The sequence below is a fragment of the Phyllobates terribilis genome, unplaced genomic scaffold, assembly GCF_046119375.1.
Source record: "Phyllobates terribilis strain yellow unplaced genomic scaffold, ASM4611937v1 Scaffold_5__5_contigs__length_657084704, whole genome shotgun sequence".
NCBI classification, from domain to species: Eukaryota; Metazoa; Chordata; class Amphibia; order Anura; family Dendrobatidae; genus Phyllobates; species Phyllobates terribilis.
Genome location: NW_027362765.1, coordinates 82,729,136 through 82,752,474, shown reverse-complemented (window position 1 = coordinate 82,752,474; position 23,339 = coordinate 82,729,136). Strand labels below are relative to the sequence as shown.

Genomic DNA, 23,339 nt, shown 5'->3' with positions numbered 1-23,339 from the left:
CACCAGCAGAATAGTGAGTGCAGCTCTGTAGTATAATACAGGATGTAACTCAGGATTAGTACAGGATAAGTAATGTAATGTATGCACACAGTGACTGCCACCAGCAGAATAATGAGTGCCGCTCTGGGGTATAATACAGGATGTAACTCAGGATCAGTACAGGATAAGTAATGTAATGTATGTACACAGTGACTGCACCAGCAGAACAGTGAGTGCAGCTCTGGAGTATAATACAGGCTGTAACTCAGGATCAGTACAGGATAAGTAATGTAATGTATGTACACAGTGACTCCACCAGCAGAATAGTGAGTGCAGCTCTGGAATATAATACAGGATGTAACTCAGGATCAGTTCATGGATCAGTAATGTAATGTATGTACACAGTGACTCCACCAGCAGAATAGTGAGTGCAGCTCTGGAGTACAATACAGGATTTAACTCAGGATCAGTACAGGATAAGTAATGTAATGTATGTACACAGTGACTGCACAAGCACAATAGTGAGTGCAGCTCTGGAGTATAATACAGGATATAACTCAGGATCAGTACAGGATAAGTAATATAATGTATGTACACAGTGACTGCACCAGCAGAATAGTGAGTGCAGCTCTGGGGTATAATACAGGATGTAACTCAGGATCAGTACAGGTTAAGTAATGTAATGTATGTACACAGTGACTGCACCAGCAGAATAGTGAGTGCAGCTCTGTAGTATAATACAGGATGTAACTCAGGATCAGTACAGGATAAGTAATGTAATGTATGTACACAGTGACTCCACCAGCAGAATAGTGAGTGCAGCTCTGGGGTATAATACAGGATGTAACTCAGGATCAGTACAGGTTAAGTAATGTAATGTATGTACACAGTGACTGCACCAGCAGAATAGTGAGTGCAGCTCTGTAGTATAATACAGGATGTAACTCAGGATCAGTACAGGATAAGTAATGTAATGTATGTACACAGTGACTGCACCAGCAGAATAGTGAGTGCAGCTCTGGAGTAAAATACAGGATGTAACTCAGGATCAGTACAGGATAAGTAATATAATGTATGTACACAGTGACTGCACCAGCAGAATAGTGAGTACAGCTCTGGAGTATAATACTGGATGTAACTCAGGATCAGTACAGGTTAAGTAATGTAATGTATGTACACAATGACTGCACCAGCAGAATAGTGAGTGCAGCTCTGGAGTATAATACAGGATGTAACTCAGGATCAGTACAGGATAAGTAATGTAATGTATGTACACAGTGACTGCACCAGCAGAATAGTGAGTGCTGCTCTGGAGTATAATACAGGATGTAAATCAGGATCAGTACAGGATCAGTAATGTAATGTATGTACACAGTGACTCCACCAGCAGAATAGTGAGTGCAGCTCTGGAGTATAATACAGGATGTAACTCAGGATCAGTACAGGATAAGTAATGTAATGTATATACACAGTGACTGCACCAGCAGAATAGTGAGTGCAGCTCTGGAGTATAAAACAGGATGTAACTCAGGATCAGTACAGGATAAGTAATGTAATGTATGTACACAGTGACTGCACCAGCAGAATAGTGAGTGCAGCTCTGGAGTATAATAAAGGATGTAACTCAGGATCAGTGCAGGATAAGTAATGTAATGTATGTACACAGTGACTGCACCAGCAGAATAGTGAGTGCAGCTCTGGAGTATAATACAGGATGTAACTCAGGATCACTACAGGATAAGTAATGTAATGTATGTACACAGTGACTGCACCAGCAGAATAGTGAGTGCAGCTCTGGAGTATAATACAGGATGTAACTCAGGATCAGTAATGTAATGTATGTACACAGTGACTCCACCAGCAGAATAGTGAGTGCAGCTCTGGAGTATAATATAGGATGTAACTCAGGATCAGTACAGGATAAGTAATGTATGTACACAGTGACTGCACCAGCAGAATAGTGAGTGCAGCTCTGGAGTATAGTACAGGATGTAACTCAGGATCACTACAGGATAAGTAATGTAATGTATGTATACAGTGACTGCACCAGCAGAATAGTGAGTGCAGCTCTGGAGTATAATACAGGATGTAACTCAGGATCAGTACAGGATAAGTAATGTAATGTATGTACACAGTGACTGCACCAGCAGAATAGTGAGTGCAGCTCTGAAGTATAATACAGGATGTAACTCAGGATCAGTACAGGATAAGTAATGTATGTACACAGTGACTGCACCAGCAGAATAGTGAGTGCAGCTCTGAAGTATAATATAGGATGTAACTCAGGATCAGTACAGGATAAGTAATAAATGTACACAGTGACTGCACCAGCAGAATAGTGAGTGCAGATCTGGAGTATAATACAGGATGTAACTCAGGATCAGTACAGGATAAGTAATGTAACGTATGTACACAGTGACCGCACCAGCAGAATAGTGAGTGCAGCTCTGGAGTGTAATACAGGGTGTAACTCAGGATCAGTACAGGATAAGTAATGCATGTACACAGTGACTGCACCAGCAGAATAGTGAGTGCAGATCTGGAGTATAATACAGGATGTAACTCAGGATCAGTACAGGATAAGTAATGTAATGTATGTACATAGTGACTGCACCAGCAGAATAGTGAGTGCAGCTCTGGGGTATAATACAGGATGTAACTCAGGATCAGTACAGGATAAGTAATGTAATGTATGTACACAGTGACTGCACCAGCAGAATAGTGAGTGCAGATCTGGAGTATAATACAGGATGTAACTCAGGATCAGTACAGGATAAGTAATGTAATGTATGTACACAGTGACTGCACCAGCAGAATAGTGAGTACAGCTCTGGAGTATAATACAGGATGTAACTCAGGATCACTACAGGATAAGTAATGTAATGTATGTACACAGTGACTGCCACCAGCAGAATAATGAGTGCAGCTCTGGGGTATAATACAGGATGTAACTCAGGATCAGTACAGGAAAAGTAATGTAATGTATGTACACAGTGACTGCACGAGCAGAATAGTGAGTGCTGCTCTGGAGTATAATACATGGTGTAACTCAGGATCAGAACAGGATAAGTAATGTAATGTATGTACACAGTGACTCCACCAGCAGAATAGTGAGTGCAGCTCTGTAGTATAATACAGGATGTAACTCAGGATTAGTACAGGATAAGTAATGTAATGTATGCACACAGTGACTGCCACCAGCAGAATAATGAGTGCCGCTCTGGGGTATAATACAGGATGTAACTCAGGATCAGTACAGGATAAGTAATGTAATGTATGTACACAGTGACTGCACCAGCAGAACAGTGAGTGCAGCTCTGGAGTATAATACAGGCTGTAACTCAGGATCAGTACAGGATAAGTAATGTAATGTATGTACACAGTGACTCCACCAGCAGAATAGTGAGTGCCGCTCTGGGGTATAATACTGGAGGTAACTCAGGATCAGTACAGGATAAGTAATGTAATGTATGTACACAGTGACTCCACCAGCAGAATAGTGAGTGCAGCTCTGGAGTACAATACAGGATTTAACTCAGGATCAGTACAGGATAAGTAATGTAATGTATGTACACAGTGACTGCACAAGCACAATAGTGAGTGCAGCTCTGGAGTATAATACAGGATATAACTCAGGATCAGTACAGGATAAGTAATATAATGTATGTACACAGTGACTGCACCAGCAGAATAGTGAGTGCAGCTCTGGGGTATAATACAGGATGTAACTCAGGATCAGTACAGGTTAAGTAATGTAATGTATGTACACAGTGACTGCACCAGCAGAATAGTGAGTGCAGCTCTGTAGTATAATACAGGATGTAACTCAGGATCAGTACAGGATAAGTAATGTAATGTATGTACACAGTGACTCCACCAGCAGAATAGTGAGTGCAGCTCTGGGGTATAATACAGGATGTAACTCAGGATCAGTACAGGTTAAGTAATGTAATGTATGTACACAGTGACTGCACCAGCAGAAAAGTGAGTGCAGCTCTGTAGTATAATACAGGATGTAACTCAGGATCAGTACAGGATAAGTAATGTAATGTATGTACACAGTGACTGCACCAGCAGAATAGTGAGTGCAGCTCTGGAGTAAAATACAGGATGTAACTCAGGATCAGTACAGGATAAGTAATATAATGTATGTACACAGTGACTGCACCAGCAGAATAGTGAGTACAGCTCTGGAGTATAATACTGGATGTAACTCAGGATCAGTACAGGTTAAGTAATGTAATGTATGTACACAATGACTGCACCAGCAGAATAGTGAGTGCAGCTCTGGAGTATAATACAGGATGTAACTCAGGATCAGTACAGGATAAGTAATGTAATGTATGTACACAGTGACTGCACCAGCAGAATAGTGAGTGCTGCTCTGGAGTATAATACAGGATGTAACTCAGGATCAGTACAGGATAAGTAATGTAATGTATGTACACAGTGACTGCACCAGCAGAATAGTGAGTGCAGCTCTGGAGTATAATACAGGATGTAACTCAGGATCAGTACAGGATAAGTAATGTAATGTATGTACACAGTGACTGCACCAGCAGAATAGTGAGTACAGTTCTGGAGTATAATACAGGATGTAACTCAGGATCAGTACAGGATAAGTAATGTAATGTATGTACACAGTGACTGCACCAGCAGAATAGTGAGTGCAGCTCTGGAGTATAATACAGGATGTAACTCAGGATCAGTAATGTAATGTATGTACACAGAGAATGCACCTGTAGAATAGTGAGTGCAGCTCTGGAGTATAATACAGGATGTAACTCAGGATCAGTACAGGATAAGTAATGTAATGTACACAGTGACTGCACCAGCAGAATAGTGAGTGCAGTTCTGGGGTATAATACAGGATGTAACTCCGGATCAGTACAGGATAAGTAATGTAATGTATGTACACAGTGACTACACCAGCAGAATAGTGAGTGCAGCTCTGGAGTATAAAACAGGATGTAACTCAGGATCAGTGCAGGATAAGTAATGTAATGTATGTACACAGTGACTGCACCAGCAGAATAGTGAGTGCAGCTCTGGAGTATAATACAGGATGTAACTCAGGATCAGTACAGGATAAGTAATGTAATGTATGTACACAGTGACTGCACCAGCAGAATAGTGAGTGCAGCTCTGAAGTATAATACAGGATGTAACTCAGGATCAGTGCAGGATAAGTAATGTAATGTATGTACACAGTGACTGCACCAGCAGAATAGTGAGTGCAGCTCTGGAGTATAATACAGGATATAACTCAGGATCAGTACAGGATAAGTAATGTAATGTATGTACACAGTGACTGCACCAGCAGAATAGTGAGTGCAGCTCTGGAGTATAATACAGGATGTAACTCAGGATCACTACAGGATAAGTAATGTAATGTATGTACACAGTGACTGCACCAGCAGAATAGTGAGTGCAGCTCTGGAGTATAATACAGGATGTAACTCAGGATCAGTACAGGATAAGTAATGTATGTACACAGTGACTGCACCAGCAGAATAGTGAGTGCAGCTCTGGAGTATAGTACAGGATGTAACTCAGGATCACTACAGGATAAGTAATGTAATGTATGTATACAGTGACTGCACCAGCAGAATAGTGAGTGCAGCTCTGGAGTATAATACAGGATGTAACTCAGGATCAGTACAGGATAAGTAATGTAATGTATGTACACAGTGACTGCACCAGCAGAATAGTGAGTGCAGCTCTGAAGTATAATACAGGATGTAACTCAGGATCAGTACAGGATAAGTAATGTATGTACACAGTGACTGCACCAGCAGAATAGTGAGTGCAGCTCTGAAGTATAATATAGGATGTAACTCAGGATCAGTACAGGATAAGTAATGCATGTACACAGTGACTGCACCAGCAGAATAGTGAGTGCAGATCTGGAGTATAATACAGGATGTAACTCAGGATCAGTACAGGATAAGTAATGTAACGTATGTACACAGTGACCGCACCAGCAGAATAGTGAGTGCAGCTCTGGAGTGTAATACAGGGTGTAACTCAGGATCAGTACAGGATAAGTAATGCATGTACACAGTGACTGCACCAGCAGAATAGTGAGTGCAGATCTGGAGTATAATACAGGATGTAACTCAGGATCAGTACAGGATAAGTAATGTAATGTATGTACATAGTGACTGCACCAGCAGAATAGTGAGTGCAGCTCTGGGGTATAATACAGGATGTAACTCAGGATCAGTACAGGATAAGTAATGTAATGTATGTACACAGTGACTGCACCAGCAGAATAGTGAGTGCAGCTCTGGAGTATAATACAGGATGTAACTCAGGATCAGTACAGGATAAGTAATGTAATGTATGTACACAGTGACTGCACCAGCAGAATAGTGAGTACAGCTCTGGAGTATAATACAGGATGTAACTCAGGATCACTACAGGATAAGTAATGTAATGTATGTACACAGTGACTGCCACCAGCAGAATAATGAGTGCAGCTCTGGGGTATAATACAGGATGTAACTCAGGATCAGTACAGGATAAGTAATGTAATGTATGTACACAGTGACTGCACGAGCAGAATAGTGAGTGCTGCTCTGGAGTATAATACATGGTGTAACTCAGGATCAGAACAGGATAAGTAATGTAATGTATGTACACAGTGACTCCACCAGCAGAATAGTGAGTGCAGCTCTGTAGTATAATACAGGATGTAACTCAGGATTAGTACAGGATAAGTAATGTAATGTATGCACACAGTGACTGCCACCAGCAGAATAATGAGTGCCGCTCTGGGGTATAATACAGGATGTAACTCAGGATCAGTACAGGATAAGTAATGTAATGTATGTACACAGTGACTGCACCAGCAGAACAGTGAGTGCAGCTCTGGAGTATAATACAGGCTGTAACTCAGGATCAGTACAGGATAAGTAATGTAATGTATGTACACAGTGACTCCACCAGCAGAATAGTGAGTGCAGCTCTGGAGTATAATACAGGATGTAACTCAGGATCAGTTCATGGATCAGTAATGTAATGTATGTACACAGTGACTCCACCAGCAGAATAGTGAGTGCAGCTCTGGAGTACAATACAGGATTTAACTCAGGATCAGTACAGGATAAGTAATGTAATGTATGTACACAGTGACTGCACAAGCACAATAGTGAGTGCAGCTCTGGAGTATAATACAGGATATAACTCAGGATCAGTACAGGATAAGTAATATAATGTATGTACACAGTGACTGCACCAGCAGAATAGTGAGTGCAGCTCTGGGGTATAATACAGGATGTAACTCAGGATCAGTACAGGTTAAGTAATGTAATGTATGTACACAGTGACTGCACCAGCAGAATAGTGAGTGCAGCTCTGTAGTATAATACAGGATGTAACTCAGGATCAGTACAGGATAAGTAATGTAATGTATGTACACAGTGACTCCACCAGCAGAATAGTGAGTGCAACTCTGGGGTATAATACAGGATGTAACTCAGGATCAGTACAGGTTAAGTAATGTAATGTATGTACACAGTGACTGCACCAGCAGAATAGTGAGTGCAGCTCTGTAGTATAATACAGGATGTAACTCAGGATCAGTACAGGATAAGTAATGTAATGTATGTACACAGTGACTGCACCAGCAGAATAGTGAGTGCAGCTCTGGAGTAAAATACAGGATGTAACTCAGGATCAGTACAGGATAAGTAAGATAATGTATGTACACAGTGACTGCACCAGCAGAATAGTGAGTACAGCTCTGGAGTATAATACTGGATGTAACTCAGGATCAGTACAGGTTAAGTAATGTAATGTATGTACACAATGACTGCACCAGCAGAATAGTGAGTGCAGCTCTGGAGTATAATACAGGATGTAACTCATGATCAGTACAGGATAAGTAATGTAATGTATGTACACAGTGACTGCACCAGCAGAATAGTGAGTGCTGCTCTGGAGTATAATACAGGATGTAACTCAGGATCAGTACAGGATAAGTAATGTAATGTATGTACACAGTGACTGCACCAGCAGAATAGTGAGTGCAGCTCTGGAGTATAATACAGGATGTAACTCAGGATCAGTACAGGATAAGTAATGTAATGTATGTACACAGTGACTGCACCAGCAGAATAGTGAGTGCAGCTCTGGGGTATAATACAGGATGTAACTCAGGATCAGTAATGTAATGTATGTACACAGAGACTGCACCTGTAGAATAGTGAGTGCAGCTCTGGAGTATAATACAGGATGTAACTCAGGATCAGTACAGGATAAGTAATGTAATGTACACAGTGACTGCACCAGCAGAATAGTGAGTGCAGTTCTGGGGTATAATACAGGATGCAACTCCGGATCAGTACAGGATAAGTAATGTAATGTATGTACACAGTGACTACACCAGCAGAATAGTGAGTGCAGCTCTGGAGTATAATACAGGATGTAACTCAGGATCAGTACAGGATAAGTAATGTAATGTATGTACACAGTGACTGCACCAGCAGAATAGTGAGTGCAGCTCTGGAGTATAATACAGGATGTAACTCAGGATCAGTACAGGATAAGTAATGTAATGTATGTACACAGTGACTGCACCAGCAGAATAGTGAGTGCAGTTCTGGGGTATAATACAGGATGCAACTCCGGATCAGTACAGGATAAGTAATGTAATGTATGTACACAGTGACTACACCAGCAGAATAGTGAGTGCAGCTCTGGAGTATAATACAGGATGTAACTCAGGATCAGTACAGGATAAGTAATGTAATGTATGTACACACTGACTGCACCAGCAGAATAGTGAGTGCAGCTCTGGAGTATAATACAGGATGTAACTCAGGATCAGTACAGGATAAGTAATGTAATGCATGTACATAGTGACTGTACCAGCAGAATAGTGAGTGCAGCTCTGGAGTATAATACAGGATGTAACTCAGGATCAGTACAGGATCAGTAATGTAATGTATGTACACAGTGACTCCACCAGCAGAATAGTGAGTGCAGCTCTGGAGTATAATACAGGATGTAACTCAGGATCAGTACAGGATAAGTAATGTAATGTATGTACACAGTGACTGCACAAGCAGAATAGTGAGTGCAGCTCTGGAGTATAATACACTATATAACTCAGGATCAGTACAGGATAAGTAATATAATGTATGTACACAGTGACTGCACCAGCAGAATAGTGAGTGCAGCTCTGGGGTATAATACAGGATGTAACTCAGGATCAGTACAGGTTAAGTAATGTAATGTATGTACACAGTGACTGCACCAGCAGAATAGTGAGTGCAGCTCTGTAGTATAATACAGGATGTAACTCAGGATCAGTACATTATACGTAATGTAATGTATGTACACAGTGACTGCACCAGCAGAATAGTGAGTGCAGCTCTGGAGTATAATACAGGATGTAACTCAGGATCAGTAAAGGATAAGTAATATAATGTATGTACGCAGTGACTGCACCAGCAGAATAGTGAGTACAGCTCTGGAGTATAATACTGGATGTAACTCAGGATCAGTACAGGATAAGTAATGTAATGTATGTACACAGTGACTGCACCAGCAGAATAGTGAGTGCTGCTCTGGAGTATAATACAGGATGTAACTCAGGATCAGTACAGGATAAGTAATGTAATGTATGTACACAGTGACTGCACCAGCAGAATAGTGAGTGCAGCTCTGGAGTATAATACAGGATGTAACTCAGGATCAGTACAGGATAAGTAATGTAATGTATGTACACAGTGACTGCACCAGCAGAATAGTGAGTGCTGCTCTGTAGTATAATAAAGGATGTAACTCAGGATCAGTACAGGATAAGTAATGTAATGTATGTACACAGTGACTGCACCAGCAGAATAGTGAGTGCAGCTCTGGAGTATAATACAGGATGTAACTCAGGATCAGTACAGGATAAGTAATGTAATGTATGTACACAGTGACTGCACCAGCAGAATAGTGAGTGCTGCTCTGGAGTATAATACAGGATGTAACTCAGGATCAGTACAGGATAAGTAATGTAATGTATGTACACAGTGACTGCACCAGCAGAATAGTGAGTGCAGCTCTGGAGTATAATACAGGATGTAACTCAGGATCAGTACAGGATAAGTAATGTAATGTATGTACACAGTGACTGCACCAACAGAATAGTGAGTGCAGCTCTGGAGTATAATACAGGATGTAACTCAGGATCAGTACATTATACGTAATGTAATGTATGTACACAGTGACTGCACCAGCAGAATAGTGAGTGCAGCTCTGGAGTATAATACAGGATGTAACTCAGGATCAGTACAGGATAAGTAATATAATGTATGTACACAGTGACTGCACCAGCAGAATAGTGAGTACAGCTCTGGAGTATAATACTGGATGTAACTCAGGATCAGTACAGGTTAAGTAATGTAATGTATGTACACAGTGACTCCACCAGCAGAATAGTGAGTGCAGCTCTGTAGTATAATACAGGATATACCTCTGTATCAGTACAGGATAAGTAATGTAATGTAATGTAATGTAGACAGTGACTGCACCAGCACCTCTGGAGTATAATTTCGGATAAGTAATGTAATGTGTGGTGGATGTATTTAGAAAGTTATATATTGTCAAGTAGATAAATGGTTTATGAAAAAATAAACAGACAATAAACTCACTTGGAGGCTTGGATCCATTCCTCATAAAGCTCAAAGGTCATGAGAGGCTCAGGAAGCTCCCGGAGATAAGACTTCAATGCCCCTGAAACAAATGGTACAATGTCAGCAATGGTGATGATATCTTCCCTGACACGTATGTTGGATTGGTTAATGAAGCTTTGGTTTAGACCACAATCAGGGCATGTTTAGCTGTTAGAGGGGCCACCACACTGGACTTTCTGTCGTGGATGTGGAGTATCATGTGCCACGAGGATCAGCACTATTCAAATGGCGCTAATCTGTCGGCTTTTTTTAATAACCACATTCACATGTAGTGCATTGTAACCTGCAGTGCACCCCAAATCCGGGGCGATTCTATATTTGGACCCCACCTTGGTGCCCGTTGATTTTAGTGGTAGCCTTGTGCCAATCACTGCGCCACCTGGTGGTGCGACAACTGACCTGCAATGGCGTGGGGATCAGCGGAGTATTCGGCTACGTCCACAACGCAGCAGTCCAGAGCAGCTTTCAATTTCTTCAACTTGGAGGCCGAGGGAGCGACTCGGAACAAACCCTGGAGGACAAGAGAGGGAAATAAAAATATTATGGTGTCCGGCACAGCTCCGACCGTTCTGTATGGTCCTCCAGGATCCTAATGGTTGGGTATGTAGTGATATGGTGTTACATCTTGGCAGATTTGCCAGTTTGATGCTTATGGAAGCTGGTTGACAACCGCTGTATTTTGGGCAAAAGTAGTTTCCACTCCATGTAGATGCAGTAGGATGAAAGGAGTTGTGGGCCAATGTTAGGAGAGTTGTGAGGTCCCCACACACATCAGATGGTCGCCGGTCCCGCTGAAATGGGCAGGTTCATCTAATTTTTATCTAATGTTTATGGATGGCCTTAAATGGGATGTCCACCTTTTGAGGACATATTCTTACATAAATGCATGTATTTGGGGATAAAAATCATTTTTGTAATGGGGTTTCATTAAAAATGTTGCACTATTTTTCTTTTACAAGCTCTCTGTTTGTCTGCGCATTCAACTTTGATGTGTTTTGTGGTCATAGATCAGCTTAGAGGAGCTCAGAAAAAGACAGATACGCAGTTATAAACTCCCCTGTTAGTCAGAACGAGCTCACTGATGGATTCTTAGTTAGCTCATTCTGCAGCCAGCAATAGGCAGTGCAACATGGAGACTATACAAAACAAATGATGCAAAATTTTAAACAAAACCCAGTTGCAAAAATGATTTTCAACCCCCAAATCCATGCATTTAGGCAAAAAAAAAAAATGTGTGCATGGACACGCCCCTATGTGGCCACACCCAGTTGTAAATGTATTCATGAGGAGTTACAGATGAATGGTACAATCACCCTCGTCTTAAAAACGACTTCAACAATTTCAACTTGGGGCACAATCTGAAATCTGGGGTAGAATTCTGCCATTATTTACAACACTTTCTGGAATAAATCATAATAAATCTGTTGGTCTGTTGTTGGCCCCACCCCTGAAGATATGCTCCACCTCTATTATTTTTTTAAAGTGCAAAAATTCTTTGCAAAAGTTTTTTTTTTGCAGAAAACCGTGTGCAAAATCAAAACTTAGCACTGGAGTCAGTGAAAATGAATTTTCTATGGGCACTTCCCCTTTAAGTAATTCTGGTTGCAGTGCACATTAGCCACCACAGTCTCTGCTAGGAATGCTGCTACCCCACGGGAAGTGGAAATGAGTCCCAGCTGCTGGATTTCAAAGCATCCCTGTTCCTGTCCTCTCCCTTTTCCTCTGACCTTAAATTAACTTGGAAATATGTTGTATAAACTGTGAAGCTCCGGGAGCGAGAGGGCGCCCTCGGGCGTGTGACAAGACACGGAGGCTGACAACGGCACTTCTCCGCCTTCCTCTGACACCCACGGTAGCCCCAGGTAGAGCTGGAACTCTGAACCTACCCCAGGGCCCTGCATGTTCTGTACAATTCAGCAAAGAGAAAGGAGCAGAAATCTGAATGCAGCTTTAGATGTGATTGGAGTAGAGGACACGATTTAATTCCAGACTTGTAAAGTATTTCTAGTGTGTGGCCGAATTCAGAATCCGAAATCGGACTGACCAGCTTCATAGGCCGGTCTGGACATCATGGTCTTTACTCGGATGTCTGAATTTGGCCTTGCTCTGAACGTTAAAGGGGCATTCCCGCAGAATATCCTATAAATGTCTGATAAGTGAGGCTCCCCACCTAGGTGGGACCCCCAGCTATCATGTGAACGGGCCTCATTTCGTGCTGATAGGAAAGGAAAATTGGCTGAGCATGCACCTCTCCTCTCTATTCACTTCTATGGGAAATTTTGAAAACAGCCGAGCATGAGCTGCCAACTCTCCATTAACAAACGGTGGTCCCGTTTCTTCATTGAGGTGCGCGTCCCAGAGACAAATCTGGCATATCCTGCATAAGATCTCTACATAAATGTACAAGATGGGAATACCTCTTTAAAGTGGACTTGCCAATTTCAATAATTTTTTTTACCAGGTGTAAAAACCGTACTACTCCTGAATCTGGCGCTGTTTTTCTTTTGTTCCTGCGCCTTTCTGTTCCCGAGATATGGCCCTCTTTTCTCTGTATATAAATCTACTTTTGGAAGCTAACTGGGTGTGGTCCTCAAGAACACGCCCACAGAGAAGAGCGAGGAACCACGCCCACTTAGTTAAAAAGACTAAATATAAATACAGGAAAGAAGAGGACATATCTCAGAAACACAGAGGCGCAGGAAGAAAAAAACAACAACGCCGGATTCAGGAGAATGGTGGCATTTACACCAGGTAAAAAAATTACATATTTATGGCAAGTGACAGGCCCCCTTTAAATTGTGCAAATATATTATAGCCCACCTATGTGATGCAGATAGCTGTGGGTTCTATTAAGGTTACATTGGTAACAGGGGCTATATGCAGAATGGCTTTGACCTTGGAGCTACAGATCTGCGTGCAATCAGTCCCATACCGGAGGAGAATAACAGCAGTGGGAGTGTACTTTATTGTAAACAGGCGCACATACTATTTCCCGACCTACCTCCTCCTGCATGCCACACTCCAGTAGCATAGTGACACAAGCCTCGATAGGGAAGGCAATCTCCCGGCCGCTGACTGTCAAATGTTCATCTAACGGCTTTCCGAATGATGGCTTTTCAATCCACGCCTCTGGAAAAAAAAGAAAGACCCGGGTACTGAGAGAGCAAAAATTCCAAAAATGACACAATTAATATTACCCACGGGGTAAAACTCGGGGTTAGACTAATTTTTCAGATCTTTACTAAGTAGCAATATATATATTGTTTAATAAGGCTGTATGGTGGAAAGCTGCAGATTCTCTGCATGTAAATCCGCGTGGAAAACCTGCACGAATTTCATAATGTATCCCTAGTCTTATACATTCCTCTGTAATCTGTATCCATTTTTCTTTTGAAAAAAGTAAAAATTAAAAATCCAAGAACTAAGTAATGCTTGTGTTACCAACTTCAAGATCTCTGTAGGATGTCACTGAATATAAACTTGCCACTGATTTGACTTGATGGGTTTCTTGGTCTTGTAACAAGATCTGCAGTTTCGGGGTTATTACGTGCAAAAGACAGGGAACAGATCTGTCTTGTCTTTATACATTTCAGCTTTTTTTCCCTTTGGCTTAAAAAAAAACTGCATGTGTGATTTCAGCCTGATAAGAACAGTTTTTACCTTCTAAATTTACACAAGTGTTCACATTCACTGACAGCAAGCAGAGATATTGAAAATGATGCTCAGTTCTAAGGCAAATGATCAAAATGTTTATGGTTCAAATTGTACATATAGGTGGGGGCTGAGAAACGCAAATTGTCACAAATCCAGAAAATCCAGCAGGTTAGGGGTTTTGTGTCGCGGTCGCAGCATCTGTTCTTGCAATGTGACCACATGCGTTTACATTATGCGGTGACGTGGCAGCAGTACGGTGCGTGTCGTGACCAAAGTCGCCGTTTAGCTCCAACGTCTTCGCCGTCTGCAGTGCACGTATGGCAAACGCAAGGGACGGAGATGTAATCCGCCTCTAGCACTCACCCTGCTGAGCCTTGATCTGCGGCAGCACGGCTTGCAGTAAAGCAAGAGACTTCCTGTGGTATTCTGCCTGTACTTCTATTAGCTGTGGGAAATATAATGTTCTATATATTATCCATATGTATAAAATGTTCTATATATTTACAGAACGGCAGCATTTATATAGAGGGTGCACAATAGGGAGAAAAGTATTGGACACACATCTCAATCACTGAATTATATAGTTTTTTTATTTACTCCCATTATATACCACCCAGTCCCTCCCCCGGGTACATACCATCCGGCCCCTCATTCCCCGGTGAATAACCTCTGGCCCCTCGCACCCCCCAGTGTATACCATCCGGCCCCTTGTCACCCCAGGAGTATAACATCAAGCTCCTCACCCCCCAATGTCTAACATCGGCCCCTTGCCCCCAGTGTATAACATCTGGCCTCATTTCCCCAAATGTAAGACATCCTGCTCCATTGCCCCCCGTGTAAAACATCCGGCCCCATTTGCCCCTCATGTAAAACATCTGGCCCCATTTGTCCCCGTGTATAACATCAGGCCCCATTGCCCCCAGTGTATAACACCCGGTCCCTCATCCCTTGGTGTACAGCATCCGACCCCTCGTACCCCCCAGTGTATAACATCCGGTCCCATTGACCCCAGTGTGTAACATTCGGACCCTATTCCCCCGGTGAATAACCTCCATCCCCACACTCCCTGGCCCCTCGTCTTCTCCCGGTGTATAACATCCAGCCCCTCTCCCTCCGATGTATAACATCCGGCCCCATTGCCCCCAGTGTATAACATTCGGCCACTCACCCCCCGATGTATAACACATGGATTTCGCTCCCAGTGAATAATATTTGGCCCCTCACCCCCAGTGTATAACATCCGTTAAGTTTATGTTTGCAACCCAGGAAACATGGCCGCTCATCTCATCAATCTCCTGCCATTTACTAGGCTGTTACTATAGTGAATGGAAACATTTGTCTTTAAATCTCCAGGCTCAATTCCTACAGACCTAACACTTCTCATAATCTAAACATTTGTAAAAACTGGCATCCAGTGAAAAGGTATTAGGTCTGAACAGGTTGAGATATTCCCATTCACTGACAGCAAGCAAATAATTTGAAAACCGTGAAATATACTAGAAAGCAAGGACACATTTCCATTCTGATGATTAAACCAGAGGGGAACAATTAAGAGTTGTAGGAAATCCAAAATTAAATGAAAGTTTACAACTCAGTGGCTCTCCTCCAGGAAGAAGAAAACTGTCTCACTAGCGCCACCTATAGTAAAAACTTCAAAACAGTGGGATCATGCTGTACAGAACATGGATACTCTAATGCATTTGTCTGTAATCTTAGACATACACTGACGTGTTCAGTCATTATGGCATCAGCTTACCGTCTGAAAGTAGTTTGCATAGTCTATTTCTTTGGCCACAAAGCTGTACATATCTGCCGAAAGCTGATCCTAAGGGAAAAAAAGCCATTCACTTACTACACGTATTGGAGGCTCCTGAAATATAGTTGGGAAATGTATGTGTAAGATGTTGCGATAAAGTGGCATTTCAGTTAAATGATAAAAAAATGACATTTAAAGGGGACAGATTACTCGTCATAGATTTGTATTTTATTTACCTATTGTAAATGCTGCTTTTCTCCTGAATCCGGCAATGTTTTTCTTTTGTTCCTGCACTTCTCCATTGCTGAGATATGGCCGCCTCTTCCCTGCGTGTATTCTCTGTAAATCTAGCCTTCTTAGCTAAATAGGTGTGGCTTTCTGTGGAGACGCCCACAGAGAAGAGTTGAAGACCACACCCCCTTAACTAACAAGGCTAGATTTATATGCAGAGAAGAAGGGTGTAACATCCCTGGCGGCATGCTTGCATGGCTTACCATCTCCCACCATGCAAGACCGCAATCTTACCTATCAGGCCAGGCTGCACACTTTTGCTCCAGTACCTGCTGTTTGTATATCTCTTGTCTGCTGGCTTAGGGCGTCGGCGCTGTTGCTTTCTAGTTCTTAAAGCTACAGTGTGCACAGCCTAATGCGTCCCCAGATTATTGCTGTGAGTCACTGGATACTTAAACCCTCTCCATCCAGTAGGAGGTGCCTGAGCAACACTTTCTTACAGTCTGTTCTGTGCAACTGTGAGTTGCCAGGTCCTGTCCTGACTCTAGTCTGTCCGCCACCCTGGGGGCTGAGTACCCAGGGCCTTTACCTGTACCTGTGACTTCTAGTCAGTTTCTGCCACCCTGGGGGCTGAGTTCCCAGGCTCGTTCCTGTATCTTGTTCCTGGTTCAGATCCTGTCTGAACAGTGTCCTAGTCCGTTACTTGTTTGTCTCTATGTCTGTGTCTTCCCTCTTTCCTGCAGTATCTGAACCTGCACCTAACTTCAACTCGTTGTCTCTGTACTTCTGTTTGTGAATTTTGTGTCCACTCGCTACTTCATTGTAAGTACCTTGTGTGTATCTGGTTCTGCTCGTTCTGTTTCCCTCCCTCTGTATCTAACTCCTGTGTTCCAGCTATCTTCTTGTGTTTTCCAGTCTGTTCCTTGTGAACAGAGCCCTGTCCTGTCTACTGCATCTGCGGGTTTTGCTCTGCTTTGCTTGTTCACCGCATCTGCGGGTTTTGCTCTGCTTTGCTAGTTCACCGCATCTGCGGTTTTGCTCTGCTTTGCTTGTTCTCCGCATCTGCGGGTTTTGCTCTGCTTTGCTTGTTCACCGCATCTGCGGGTTTTGCTCTGCTTTGCTTGTTCACCGCATCTGCGGTTTTGCTCTGCTTTGCTTGTTCACCGCATCTGCGGTTTTGCTCTGCTTTGCTTGTTCACCGCATCTGCGAGTTTTGCTCTGCTTTGCTTGTTCACCGCATCTGCGGTTTTGCTCTGCTTTGCTTGTTCACCGCATCTGCGGTTTTGCTCTGCTTTGCTTGTTCACCGCATCTGCGGGTTTTGCTCTGCTTTGCTTGTTCACCGCATCTGCGGTTTTGCTCTGCTTTGCTTGTTTACCGCACCTGCAGCTCTGTTCCTGTATCCCAGTCTGTACTGGTCCCTATCCTGCCTACAAGAGGCAGTCCAGACGTGCAAGGCGTAGAGGTAAACCGTCACGCCAGGTTCTGTCCTCCCAAAGACCTCCTGCTCCCCAGCCAGTAGAGGCAGCTTTCCGCACAGAATCCATGAAGGATGACTATGTTCGTCAGGCAAAGCAGAAGCCAGAACTCAGTCACAAAATCGGATTGCGGTCCCGCTGCTGTTGTTTGGGACCCCCTGACGGTCTTTGTCCAGCGAAGGTTGGAGAATCACAAGACATTAGGCCTGTAGGAGAGGCTGCCCTTGGCGTTAGTGTTTCCTCTCCACTGATGACCATAACTGTCTCCGTGGCAAGTGAAAGCCTCGGATTAACCAGAAGTTTCGGGCTTAAAGCCTTGAAGAGTCGGTGTTTGATTCCCGTCCGACAACTTCAGAAGCCGGTTTGGGCATTGTCAGCAGAAGGACGAGCCCTACTCAGAAACAGTCAAAATATGTCTGTACAAATTAAGCTCCAGATTGGAGCATTACACATGAAGAAGTTCACATTCCAGGTGCTGTCTGGTTTACCCACAGGTCGTCCAGAGCCAAGAGATTTAGTGTCCGCTCAGGTCTGGAGATCCTGCATGGTGTTTCCTGGGGGACTGCTGAGGTGTAAGGGGTGTCCAGTCCCCATATCTTCAGGACAGTCAGCAGTGTCTTCTTCTTCTTCACCAGATCTGCTAGTCGCTGACTCGCTGTGCGCTGAAGTCTCCGAAGGAAGGGAAGCGGAGGCAATGTCCCCACACAGTGTCGACGATTGTATCAATGATCTGGCTTTAGGCACCGCCCCGCCTCGCAGACGAGTCATCTCGGAGGCCAGACTGAAGTTGGTCCCTAATCAAGGATCCTCTATCTCTAACAAATCTGGCAATAAGTCCATCAAGGCGGTGGCTACCTCCAAGTCTCTGCACCCCTCCAACCAGGCGGAGGACCTCCAGTTGCCTCCTGAATCCTCCGGGGTGCTATCTGATAACAAATGGAGAGAGACTTTTCTGCACCCTGTACCTCGTACTTCGCCCACTTCATTCAGTAAGCTTGGCAAAGTGTACGTCAAGGCGGTGGTTACCCCCGAGTCTCTGCACCCCTCCAACCAGACGGAGGACTTCTAGTTGTCTCCTGAATCCCCCGGAGTGCTACCTGATAACAAATGGAGAGAGACTTTTCTGTACCCTGTACCTGGTACTTCGCCCACTTCATCCAGTAAGCTTGGCAAAGTGTACGTCAAAGCGGTGGTTAACCCCGAGTCTCTGCACCCCTCCAACTTGGTGGAGGACCTCCAGTTTTCGCGTGAATCCTTTGGGGTACTACCCGATATTAACAAGTGGAGAGAGACTTTCCTGTGTCCTGTTCCTGGTACTTCACCCACTTCCTCTGTTGCTGAGGATGGCTCGATGGGAGGAAGCATCCTAGTCACCAAGATGGTGAGACCAGTTTCGTTCCCTCTAGTGGACAGAAGAGGTAATCTTCTTGAAGAGAAGGAACGGCCTCCAAATTCTCTGCAGGAAATCCTTGCTGGCTTGAAGAAGAGGGGGCGTAAGGGGGGGGGTACTGTAACATCCCTGGCGGCGTGCTTGCATGGCTTACCATCTCCCATCTTACCATCTCTGCTTGCTCACCGCACCTGCGGTTTTGCTCTGCTTTGCTTGTTCACCGCATCTGTGGGTTTTGCTCTGCTTTGCTAGTTCACCGCATCTGCGGTTTTGCTCTGCTTTGCTTGTTCACCGCATCTGCGGGTTTTGCTCTGCTTTGCTTGTTCACCGCATCTGCGGTTTTGCTCTGCTTTGCTTGTTCACCGCATCTGCGGGTTTTGCTCTGCTTTGCTAGTTCACCGCATCTGCGGTTTTGCTCTGCTTTGCTTGTTCACCGCATCTGTGGGTTTTGCTCTGCTTTGCTTTTTCACCGCATCTGCGGGTTTTCCTCTGCTTTGCTTGTTCACCGCATCTGCGGTTTTGCTATGCTTTGCTTGTTCACCGCATCTGCAGGTTTTGCTCTGCTTTGCTTGTTCACCGCATCTGAGGTTTTGCTCTGCTTTGCTTATTTACCGCACCTGCGGCTCTGTTCCTGTATCCCAGTCTGTACTGGTCCCTATCCTGCCTACGTTCCTACTTGCCAGTACCCGCCTGTCTGCATGCCAGCTGTGCCTCCCTGTGCCCACCTGTCTGCATGCCAGCTGTGCCTGCCAGTGCCCACCTGTCTGCATGCCAGCTGTGCCTGTCAATATCCACTTGTCTGCATACCAGCCGTGCCTGCCAGTACCCACCAGTCAATATGCCAGTTTAACCTGCCTGTTCCTGAATTCCCCGGTGTGGGTCAACAGCTGTGACCGGGGTCTGACCTGGAGTAGCACCTGGTCCCTCTGCTCGGTTCCTCCCTGGTTCACGGAGTCGACTTAGCCGCCGTGTGACCTTGGTCGGATCGGGTTGATACTTAGTTACGCCCCTCCAGGCACTCCTCGGTTGATTGTACAGTGGGATCACTAATCACGCTCACGCCAGTCAGTCCGGGCGCGAGGGTAACAAAGGGGTTATATCTGGGGAATGGAGAGTCGTAGGAACAAAAGACAAACAACGCCTGATTCAGAAGAATAGTGCCATTTACACCAGGCAAAAAATATATATACGTATTTACCGTGAGTGACAGGTCCCCTTTAAGCCCTTATCTAAAGCTCTGATTGCAGCTCTGTCCTCATACTTTCCCCTGTAGCTCTGCTCCATCAGTGCACATCAAAAAGATTGCCAATTCTATAATGTCTATTAGGGTTTGTGGTATTCTGAAATCCAGCTCCTGTTTAATCAGAGCTGCAGTGTAAAGTATCATTGAGCCTCTATTGGTTCAGATTAACTGCACTGTATAAGCAGAAGCTCAGCAGGAAGTTTATTATTATTATACAAGCACCTTAAATATACTCAGGTATTAATGGAGACTTAGTAGGCTGGATTTTGGTGCTCTACTTTAACTTATATGGCAATACAGGGCAAGTATACACTGTGTTCCAAATTATTATGCAAAAAGTGTTTAGGAGTGATAAGGTAAGAATCTTTTTGTTTGTCAGTTAAACTCATTGATGGTGATGTGTGTCAGGGCTCTTCATATCACTGTAAGCAATTGCAGACACTTGTGCTAATTAGTTTGGCAGGTGTGTCCAATGAAAGGCAAGACTACTTAAGAAGGCTGTCCCACATTATTAAGCAGCCTACATTTTCTGCCAAAATGGGAAAGAAAAAGGATGTGTCGGCTGCTGAGAAGCAACAAATTGTGGAGTGTTTAGGTCAAGGCATGACTACAATCAACATTGCCAAGACACTTCATCCTGATCATTGCACAATCAAGAAGTATGTAGCTGATTCACAGTACACACGTGTGCGTGCTGATAAGGGAAAATTGAGGACTCTTTCCTACAGGCAATTACGTCAGGTTAAAAGAGCAGCGGCAAAAAAGCCTTGTCATAGCAGCAGACAAGTTTTTGAAGCTGCTGGTGCCTCCAACATCCCCCGAACAACAAGATGCAGGGTCCTTCAGAGGTTTGCAGCTGTGCGTAAGCCATCCTGTCGACCTCCTCTATCCACTGCACACAAGCAGAAACGGCTCCAGTGGGCCAAACAATACATGAAGACTGACTTCAAAACTGTTTTGTTCACCGATGAGTGCCGTGCAACGCTCGATGGTCCAGATGGATGGAGTGGAGGATGGCTGGTTGATGGACACCCCATGCAAACATGGCTACGGCACCAACAAGGAGGACGTGGAGTAATGTTTTGGGCTGGAATCATGGGGAGAGAGATTGTCGGCCCTTTTAGGATCCTTGAAGGGGTAAAGATGAACTCCAAAATGTATGTTCAGTTTCTCAAATAGCACTTTCTTCCATGGTTCAAGAAGAAGAACCGTGTATTCCGCAGCAAGATAATTGTCATGCATGATAATGCACCGTCTCATGCTGCACATAACACATCTGCATCTCTGGCTGCTATGGGCATAAAAGGGGACAAACTTATGGTGTGACCCCCATGCTCCCCTGACCTCAACCCCATTGAGAACCTCTGGAGCATCATCAAAAGGAGTGTCTATGATGGCGGGAGGCAGTTCACATCTAAGCAACAGCTCTGGGAGGGTATTCTGTCCTCATGCTAAACAATTGAAGCAGAAACCATCCAAAACCTGACAAATTCAATGGACGAGAGAGTTCAGAAGCTCCTTTCGAACAAGCGGTCCTATGTGCAAATGTAACATCACCTAGAATAAAGTTTTGAGTTGAAAACTGTTTGATTTCAGTTTGTAATAACCTGCTAATGCTTATAATTTCAAAAATGACCATTTTTTTTGTTCTTTATTAAAATGAAAAGGTTGAAAACTCTGCTGTGCATAATAATTTGGAACATGCATTTTGAGTACAGTTTTGAGTTTTTTATTTTTTAAAAAATATACTGTTATCATAGGCAGTTTGTACAAAAACCTTTCAATTGTACTCTAATAGTTATTTGACTGGAAAATTACAATGACTACAATTCATATAGGTAATTTGGGAAAATCTGAGAAAATATTATTTGCATAATAATTTGGAACACAGTGTATATATTTTTGGGGGTATTTTGGACCTCCTAAAAAGTTATGGGGAACCCTTGCTCCATGTTGCATATGGACTACAGGGTCCAATGCACAAACCCGCTGTGACCACCTAAAGTGTATGGGGGCAGCCCGACCCCACCCCGACAAAATCAGGATTGGACATTTTGAATCATACCCAATCCTTCTGTTCTCAGGGAAGATAAGCCTCCGTCAGAGGTCTCTGGAAGAGGCTTACTCCTTTCCCCCCTATACCGAGCACATGTACGCTCAGGCGAGCATGCATGTGTATGGGAGGTAAGAGAGAGAGAGCGCTTTTGCCACATTTCAGATTATACATACATCACCCACCCTACAGATCTCCACGCGGTTTGCCGCCTCCTCCATCTCTTCCCTGAGTGCATCAGCCTTGGCTCCAGAAGGTTGCAGATTGCTGGAGATCCCGGACGACTTAGCAGATTGCTGCCACCTGCACACGACAAGGGACATGACTTCAATAATGGCATAAAGAGGGGCTCTGGGAGCGTTGCCCCAATTCCTCCTCCTCCTCTCACTAATTACTGGGCTTTGTTTTCAGCCATTGCGTCTGGATATTATTCTCCTACCTGCATTATCCGAAACGCTCACGTTCTTTCTGAGCAAAGTGACTCATCCCGGCAGCAGAGCGCGACAGTGTCTGAATGTTTTATTATGCCTCTGGGAGATTTCATGACTCACTCAGGTCCTGAGCTACTCGCATATTACACGGACGTCGGCCATAATGGGCAATCTGCCCAAGGGCCCCATCCTGGTATGGGCCAGATCTCGACAAGAGAGTCTCCTATTGCTGGGCCATTAACCACCATCTAAGAAGTGATAACTTCCACAGACTGCCTGTGGCTCTTGCATTGGTCGAGTATCCAGTAGGGGGCAGCAGTGAGAAATCATTTTAGACGTTAAAGGGGTTGTCCCATAAACAACACTGTCAACGATCAGCGATCCCAGTGATCATCTATTGATAACTGATTATTGGGACCTCACTGATCACGAGAA

At 44.0% G+C, this 23,339-nt stretch overlaps 1 protein-coding gene across 11 annotated transcripts in view; it reads right to left on the bottom strand.

The window, feature by feature from the left end:
- Positions 1 to 23,339, bottom strand: part of ARHGAP44 (Rho GTPase activating protein 44) — a 134,398-nt gene that overhangs the window by 33,214 nt on the left and 77,845 nt on the right. For 9 of the 11 annotated variants that reach the window (XM_073682439.1, XM_073682446.1, XM_073682449.1 and 6 more), the window contains exons 7-12: positions 22,650 to 22,776; positions 16,081 to 16,149; positions 14,688 to 14,769; positions 13,672 to 13,799; positions 11,070 to 11,181; positions 10,629 to 10,710 (exon numbers count right to left, since the gene is read on the bottom strand). In XM_073682439.1, the coding sequence (XP_073538540.1) occupies positions 10,629 to 10,710; positions 11,070 to 11,181; positions 13,672 to 13,799; positions 14,688 to 14,769; positions 16,081 to 16,149; positions 22,650 to 22,776 (600 nt within the window). The remainder of the gene's footprint in view (positions 1 to 10,628; positions 10,711 to 11,069; positions 11,182 to 13,671; positions 13,800 to 14,687; positions 14,770 to 16,080; positions 16,150 to 22,649; positions 22,777 to 23,339) is intronic. The other 2 variants (XM_073682441.1, XM_073682444.1) reach the window with 1 other exon arrangement.